General features: G+C 38.6%; 1 protein-coding gene across 2 annotated transcripts; it reads right to left on the bottom strand.

Annotated features, from left to right (window-relative positions):
- Nucleotides 1-3,755: 3,755 nt before the first annotated feature.
- LOC109206212 (aspartyl protease family protein 1) lies at nt 3,756-8,291 on the bottom strand. 2 transcript variants are annotated; one of them, XM_019369009.1, is made up of 10 exons: nt 7,715-8,291; nt 7,480-7,618; nt 6,304-6,539; nt 5,885-6,109; nt 5,644-5,779; nt 5,489-5,562; nt 5,182-5,281; nt 5,030-5,087; nt 4,301-4,372; nt 3,756-4,204 (listed from the first exon to the last, which is right to left on the bottom strand). In XM_019369009.1, exons 1-10 carry the CDS (start codon nt 7,999-8,001, stop codon nt 3,981-3,983), a joined length of 1,551 nt encoding a protein of 516 aa, XP_019224554.1. In that variant the 5' UTR covers nt 8,002-8,291; the 3' UTR covers nt 3,756-3,980. The 2 variants fall into 2 exon arrangements, with proteins under 2 accessions (XP_019224554.1, XP_019224555.1); XM_019369010.1 differs by having other exon boundaries at nt 3,756-4,201; nt 7,715-8,290.
- Between the last annotated feature and the right edge of the window lie 375 nt (nt 8,292-8,666).

Genomic DNA, 8,666 nt, shown 5'->3' with positions numbered 1-8,666 from the left:
TGCTAAAGGAATATAGTTAGTCGTTTTGGATTGGATTTAGAAGCCATTATAATTGCCGTTAAAAATAATAAAGTTTAGCGGCAATAAACCATACCTTTTACCAGCTTTGTTAGAAAGGCTGCTAAAGGCTTTGCCGACCCCGGCATCAGCGGCTAAACATCAATGGCCGGTAAAAGATATAGCGGCTATTGTTATTGCCGCTAAAGCCATTTTATATTGCCGCTAAAGCCCCTTTTTGTTGTAGTGTTTTCTTCTGTTTCGGAGCGGGTGGTTGGGGAAGGTTCTTTTCCTCCACGGACAGGGGCCTCATTACAGCATCTTATCTGAGGCCTGTGTGAAAGGGAATCAAGTGAGTATAAAAAAGAAACATTTTAGCAAAAATCATCAAATATGTGAAAAGAGGCTTACCAAAATTTTTGGCCTCCCATCGGCCCCTTGCCAAATCGCGCCATGAGCGCTCAACGTACGAAGAGGTCAAAGCCAGGTCCCGAACCCAGCTCTCGAGGTTAGGAATTGCACCGGCATCCAAGAGACCGCTACATCGTAGAAGGGGATGTCGATGAGAAGAAGCAAAGGAAACAAAACAATAAATGGAAGCTATAGGTGGGATTGTACTTACGATTCATATTTAATTTCTCGGGAAATGGCATCTTCTCGGCCGGGATCAGGTCGGAAGTCTTCACTCGAACAAACCGGCACATCCATACTCGATCTTTGTCCTCATCTATGCTCGAGAACAACACCTTGGTAGCCCGGCGCTGAAGTCTTATTTACCCGCCTCGATAAAGACGGGGGTTGTACAACCTGATGAGGTGGTCGAGGGTGAAAAGCATCCCTTCGACTTTGCTCGCGAAGAATCTGAGGAGAATAACAATCCGCCAAAAAGAGGGGTGGATTTGACCTAGGGTTATTTGGTATTGATGGTAAAAATCGATAATGACGAGATCGACGGGGCCCAGCGTGAAAGGGTAAGTGTAAACACTTAGAAACCCTTCCAAATGGGTAGTGATGTCTTCTTCGTAGGCCGGAATCACCACCTCTTTATCTTCCCAATGACAGTCTTTCTTCACCTGCCCAAGGTCACCCTCAGTTATCGTGCATATGTATCTTGACATTGGCTCGCATCGACCAGGGACCGACGAAGTTTTTTCGACTTTGAAGTCGGAAGTGAGGAAATACCCCCCCCCACCCCCCCCCCCCCAGGAACCACACTCCTCAGGACGCGGCTCCACCGATGTTTTATCGCCGACCGGCCCCGATGAAGAAGCGTTTCCCTTTTGAGGAACAGTTTTTGACGTTTTTGCCATTTTTGTGTGAGATTAAAGAAAGAGGGAGATGACAGAACTTGATGTTTGAAAGGGTATTAGCAACAAACCCTGGAGATTTTGAAGAAAGGAAGAGCTTAAGAGATGTAAAAAGCTTAAGAGATTAGAAGAAAGTGAAAGTAAAGATTGAATCAATGAGAGAAGGGGCCTACTTAATGATTCACGGCGACGATTCAAAGGCACTGGTGGCCGACCACCAATTGACGCTCATTAATGACTTTGGGAACTGTACCGACGGGACATTTTGGTCGCTTTCGTCGCTTACGTCACGAGGATGACGTCATGACAGGTCGAGGTACAAAATTGAAGGCTCAATTCGTTTCTTCTCATTACACTCCAAGAAATGAGGGGACTATCTGTATACGATTATAATCAGGCCTACCCAATTTCACTATTTCATCGAGACCAGGAAGTTGCATCGAAGGTCAGCCTCGTAGTGGATCAGACCAGAGCACGAAGACAACGTACCGAGTTCAAGAATCGAGGTACCTATCGAGTTCGAGGCCAGTAGCGATCGAGACCAAATAGGGCAGACTTCGAGCAAAGCGCAATAACAGAAAAGCGAGATATCCGTGACTGGTCGAAGATCGTGGCGTAAATCCCAGAACAGATCAAATCAAGGGCAGTTATTTAGGTTAATCATGGGATTTACTTCCGTAATTAAAATTGTACCATAGATAGGATTCCTCTACTATATAAAGAGGGTTCTAATCATTTTGTAGACCTGACACTCTGAGACAAAAAAGCAATATAACGCCTTTTCTATGGTCTCTAACTCCGGTCCTAAGGCAGATTGGACGCGCAATCTTATTGCCTATCGCGAACTATGATGTAAACTCAGATTACTGTACTGATGAAGGTAACCAACCTAGGCCACGGACTTTTGTTCGCCTCTAGTTGGTCTTCTTCTTGGCATCAAGAGTAGTCAGTACTGAAAAGGCCCGATTTCCTTTTTTTTTTTAAAGAATATATTTATTACATCAGAAAAGAGGAAAATAGGAACGCGGAAAGGATGTAAGCTACTGTATAAGGCAGGAAACTGATGAAGTGAGTTGACGTCAACTCTTCGGCTCATAAAAAAGTTAACAGTCAGCTACGATTTAGCAAATTTCCTCCTCCAAATGTATCAGACTACCAAACATCCACTAGTATAATACTATAAAGAAAGTCCATTCTTTTTACCATCAACGAAAAAAACTTAATACACAGCCTATATGTTTATTTAAACCGTGTTGACTAAACTGTTCCAAGATTCAAAGTCAATGCAGAAATACTACCGCTAGACTACAGGAGTTCCCAAGAATTACAGCCTTAAGAATAGACAAAATTGAACAAATCAATGACAAGTTGTCGTTAAGGTCCAGTTGTTCCAACTCTTTATGGAGTATATTTTAGCGTTAGAATAACGGAATTATCAGGAAACTTGAAAAGCACTACTCCTATTAAAGAAGACCACTAGGAAACTTGAAAAGCAATACTCCATAGTAAAGTAACATCTTCACCTAATACGCACGGAATCAAGTCGTGCTTTCATGTTTCAGTAGCAGTTAAACTGGTCATAACAGGAACTTCTGGTATAATTAGCATTTCTGAACTGGACGTCGAGAAGCTAATTCCCAGCTGTAAAGAGCTAAATAGCAAATACAGTCAGACCTCTCTATAACAGTATCCCAATATAACAATACTTCACTATAAAAGCCAAGCTTTTCCGGAACCAAATTTCGTGTTATGTTATAATATATGTTCTATATAACAGCGATTCGCTATAATACCCAAAAATATTCGGAACAAACGAGGCTGTTATAGAGAGGTTTGACTGTATATGTTGTTTACTCTCTCTCTCTCTCCCTCTCTCTCTCACATACACATACACACACACGCGCGCGAATCAAAAGGAGCAAGTGATGCACTAAACAATGTTGCCTTCTTGAATAGAAAAATCAGCATTCATGTTCTAACCTATTATGGTGAGGAAACCTAATCCAAAACTCAAGCACAATTCTTTTATGGTAGGTAATGTATATGCACTCCACAAAAACAATCTAGTATATGTGAAAAAGGAGTTCACGAGACTTTTATGGTAGTGTGATATGACATCCACCACCCTCCCAGTTCCCTCCGCCCCTCAAAAGAAAATGCCACAATCACAATATATGAAATGTAGGTTCAGCTTGACAGCTTCCTTTAGACACTGAGATGCCAATTCAAATTGTCATCCATATCCATTGTCCAATGGAACTACACCTAGGACATTAAGTGCGAAGTCAAAGGGTTGAGGGGCAAAAGGAGAAGAGAAGTACTACTTGGATATCATTGCACTTGCAGCTGTGACAGTGGAACATGGTGGCTCTATACGATCCACTGTTCTATTGCAATCATAATGTACATTAGCTACCATATTGTCATGTCTTAACCACAAAAACATAAGGATTGGCTCGGAAGAAATATAACTTTTCTATATGTATTTACATTAAATGGGTTAGCCTCGAAATCAAATATGACCAGGCAAAGAAAAAAATTCTGACCATATTGGAGCTTTACAAGGTTGTTATCCGCACTATGTGCTAAAGTGCTAAGAAACATATACCTAAATCCAGAGAACTTCAACCATATCTAGCTGCCAAAAGGTCAGTGACAACGAGCATATGGTAGCTATTATAAAAGTAGCAATGTTAGAGATGTTAGGTAGCAGTTTATCAGGTTCAAATAAAATGTTTGATAAACTGATGATGCAAAAGAACTTTGAGGAGTATTTGTAGTCCTTTCATCTGATTTTTCTGCATCATCATTTCCAGGCCCAACAGCAACAGCAGGTGGCACACGAGTAGTATTAACGACTTCTGATGGGAAATGGTCTATTTTCTCAATGTCATAACCTGCTTGAAGGCCACAAATCCAAACGAGAAATATAAAAGACCTATGCTATTTGTCTTAGTTAAGTTATTGGAGAACAGAACACTGTAAAAAACACTCACAATCAAACTTCTTCCAACCAAGAATGGCCTTTTCTCGATCAAACACAAAGCGGTACCCAGTCATGAAGTTTTCTGGAAAAAGATCAGTAAGAGCAACAACAGTCTCATATCACAATGTGTAAATGAATAGATCCATTTTTGAGCAGCCCACTTTAAGTATCTTATCAATGATAAACAACCAACATTTGAGTGCTGAGATTAACTCTAGCATTTTTATTGCCTGAGAGTTTATTACTTTGCTAGGAACCTGAAGCATCAATTTCACCAGGTGTTGGGACTCTTTAGGCTACAAAAAGGTGATTATTCTATTCCATTATCAGAAGCCTAACATAAAGAGAAAACCACTTAATTTCAGGGAATTGAAGCCAAAACAGGTGTTATGTCTAACACCACTATTTTGCTGACAACTCTTTTTGAAGTAAAGCCTTTTGGAAAATATAAATCATGAAGTCCTCCAGTTGAACAGAAGCTACAAAAATAGCTGAATGAATAATATACAATGTACAGTATTAGAGTCTCACATTGGCTAAGGATATGTATTGTTGTCTTCTTATATGATCTTAGGCAATTCTCGCCTCATGAGTTAACTTTTCGAGTTGAGTTAGCTTTCCTTTTGTTTCATGCAGCAGTAGAGACAGACTTTATTACCTCACGTGTTTGAAACTTCATTTCACTTCAATCCAATGAAAATAGAAAATTTAAAAGCATTGTTACACTTAGGAAGCTTACGTCCAATTATATTTAGGTCTTGACTCTTCACAACAGCCAGGCAATACACGAGTTGACTCTGCATAGGAGACAGTATTTAGTATTTTTACAGGAAAAAGGCAATAACTGAAATTAAAAAGAAAATATTGTGCAAGACAGTTGAAACATTATACCTGCATGGATATAACAATAATTGGATCATAGACAACAAGCTGGCCTCCCCCTTTCATAGTTAGGCTTAAACTAGGAATCAAGCTCGTATTTGCATCAGGACTGTCCAATATAAATCACAAAATGATAAAACAGAAAGATAATGAATAAAATGTTGTAAAGAAGTGGTTGAAGGAAGGAAAAGATATATATATATATATATATATATATATATATATATATATATATATATATATATATATATATATATATATATATATATATATATATATTATACACACACACATGTACATATATGGCATATATTACCTCATATCATAACAATAATCGAAAGGGATCCTAGGATCAAGTGGGCGCCGCTTGTCTCGTACTTGAGAATGGAACTGTTGAGGAAGAAGACAATTGAATCTTGAACATTATCTAACAATGTGTACAAATAAGTACCATTTGACAAGGATTCTTACACTCTCTGAAAGCTTCGTATAGGATAGGTCAGCAAGATACGTGAAGGATGTTCCGGTATCAAAAAGTGCTGTAAAACCTGAATCAACGAGAGTTGTTCCCACGCGTATTTGATCTACAGAAATGTTATACGTTGGGCTGCAAAAGGTTTTCCACAAGAGCATGGTTAAGTGGATCTAAAAGAATTGGATGGAGCTGACCAGAAAAATTTAAGGTGGTGTTAATGGTGTGATTACCACTTACTGTAATGGGTTTATATTAAAAGGGGTCTCTTCCTGGTCAAAGCTACCCTTGTCTCCAAAACTAATTCGTCCTGCCCCATCATGACCAAAGCACATGGAGAAGGAATCTGCCATAAAACCTTCTCGAGACAGAATACTAGGGACTGATATCTTCTCAAGCCCAAGCCCAAATAAACCGTTTGGTGCCGCAACATCTAGAAAAGAACCAGTCTGCACTTGTCCACAACTGCACACTTGAAATTGGCCTTTATTAGAGAAAGAATTTGAGAATTTTGGCAGAAGCAGAAGCGCTTCTCAGTTACCAAGTTAACCAAAATGTACCTTCCATACAACACATATAGTTAAAAATACACTGCTGGAGATCAACCCAATGGCAATCAACTTCAAATCAATGAGATAAAAGAAGTTCAGGATACTTACCCAAAGATCACACGCGCCTGAACAAATTTTTCCTCATTGTCTTCTGTTCTCAAGTGCAGAATATCATCCACTAAAATTCCGGAAGTTGAAGTTTCCGAGGAGACATAGGACACTGAATAAGGGCAGTGGCTATATACACCAAGGCAATTATTGCGCTCTGTACACAAGCTATTACTGCAGGTGACCTGCTTGCTAGTTGACGAACCATTCAGGCTGTATATGCTAAGCTCAAAATCCTGGAGCAAAAACACAATTTATTTCAGAGGGAGTGAAAAGGAAACGATATAAGAGAACTAAAAAAGGGATTGTATCTCATTTCTCTAAGAACCCTTCTAATTTATCTGGCAAAGCAAAGTTAACAGTATAGCTAACCCTGCTATCTTTAGATTAGAGCAAGATAATTCCATTGAATCATGGGCTATAGGAGGAACCAACAGAATCACCATACACAATTGATGAGTAAGGCTGTGAGGGAATAAAACAAAAAACAGTAAAATGGTAACCCCAACTGGAGAACTAGGCCATAAAAGTCACTTCACAGATCAATTGTTCATCAGTGCCCGAAAGATGCTATAGGGTAGAACTAATTAGTTGTCTGTTCAAGTTGACAATAATGGGCAAGTTAATTAGAGAACCTGTGATCTTCGTCTACTTCACAAAATAATGGCATCCAAAAATGTACAGCCCACAACTATTATCCCCTTGTAAGTGGTGATTTTCTAGTTTACTGTACAGATGTCTCATTAGAACATCCAATTACACTCACAAGTTTTAGTGTACTGCATTCTTGGAGGCACAAAAAGTTATAGATACTAATGCAAGTTTGCAAATGGATGATAATTGTTTTCACTATTCACGCGAAATGGAGGTCACAGTTAACCATTCTGTCACAAGAAAGGTCTTATGAAATTTATTAGCTCCCCAACTTTCCATCATATGCATCTTGTGCCTAAATAGCACACAATTCATGGATGCAACAAATGGTCTAGCTGTCAAAGGCACTTTTTAGTCAATCCTTTATGTTATAAAATGCTGATTGCTAAGTACCATTCTAGGAATTTCGCATAAAGCTCAGTTTGTTGAGAGCTTTACACCACAATGTCTCACTCAATCCTTTCATATGTCCATATAATTACAGACACCCAAAAAATTGAAGGGGGGAAAAGTAAAACATACAAAGCTGTAAAGTGTAGGATCATCAGTAGAAGCACATTTGCCGCATTCACAAGGCACCCAAAATAAATCACTCCCAGTATCAAGCGCCACAAGAAACTTCATCCCCGGTGTCCCCAACGTCACTGTAGTGTAATGCAAACTACAAAAACAAGATTTTCAAAATTAAACACAAAATTACTCTCAAGAAATAGCAACCCAAAGAATATCAGAAAAAGGGGGATTTGTTCGGACTTACAATCCAAGAGAGCTGATCCGGAAAGTGGAATTGCCATCAGAGAAAGTGAGTGGTCCGTCAAATTTGAAAAGCTTCCTACCATGTAACAACTTATCGTGGTTGGCCAACTGAGTATAGTACTGAAGACTTCCTTTGACCGGCCAATTATGAAGTGGACCACCTATTTTCTGCAGTGACCATTTCTTGACAGTTTCAGAGAAACGATGGTGCATTTCAAATGTGAAAACACGGCCACTGCATTGTCTAATTAATAGCAACGTTAGAAAGAAAATAATGAAAGAAGACATTTTTCTTTATCTCTAAGAAGTGCTTAGAAACTCAGATCTTGAACTGTAATGGCACTGATTGGGTAGACAGCTTGAGAGTTAGGTTTTCAGAGGGAGAGTCAAGAAAAGGAAAAAAGAGAGAGAAAAGGATTAGATTGGGAGCAGAGAGTAAAGTTTGACAGTTGTGTGGAAGTTCAAGAAACTCCATTATACTGAGCCGACTGGGATCTTCATGGGGTAGTTTCCTGGTTCATTGTCTCATTTTCCGAAAGTAGTAATTTTGCCAAGTTGAGAAAATTTTCTGAGATGATTGCCTTTTTTATGGATTTGGCATTTTATCATTTATCACTATGATGGACCAATATTATCATTCTTTTTATTGGGGAAATAACACTATATAATCGTTCTAAAAATAATATCCTAATATTAATATTTTTTTTTATATATATTGTATATATATACATTTTGTACAAATTTTATATATTATTGTCGGCTATCGAATGTTAATAGTTCCTGGCTCAAACTAAAAGTGAAGAAAAATTTACCTAACTACATTATAAATAGAAACTTATTTATCGCTTTTATTTAGGTTCCTTGTTAATTACATATATCTATATTTACAGGTTATATACAAAACCATAAAAATTAAGATCCCTTAAATTTAGCCACTATGAGTTACACGGTAC

Source organism: Nicotiana attenuata, unplaced genomic scaffold, assembly GCF_001879085.1.
Source record: "Nicotiana attenuata strain UT unplaced genomic scaffold, NIATTr2, whole genome shotgun sequence".
In the NCBI taxonomy this organism is placed as follows: Eukaryota; Viridiplantae; Streptophyta; class Magnoliopsida; order Solanales; family Solanaceae; genus Nicotiana; species Nicotiana attenuata.
Note: the sequence above shows the minus strand (reverse complement) of the source record. Positions and strands in the feature narration are given on the sequence as shown.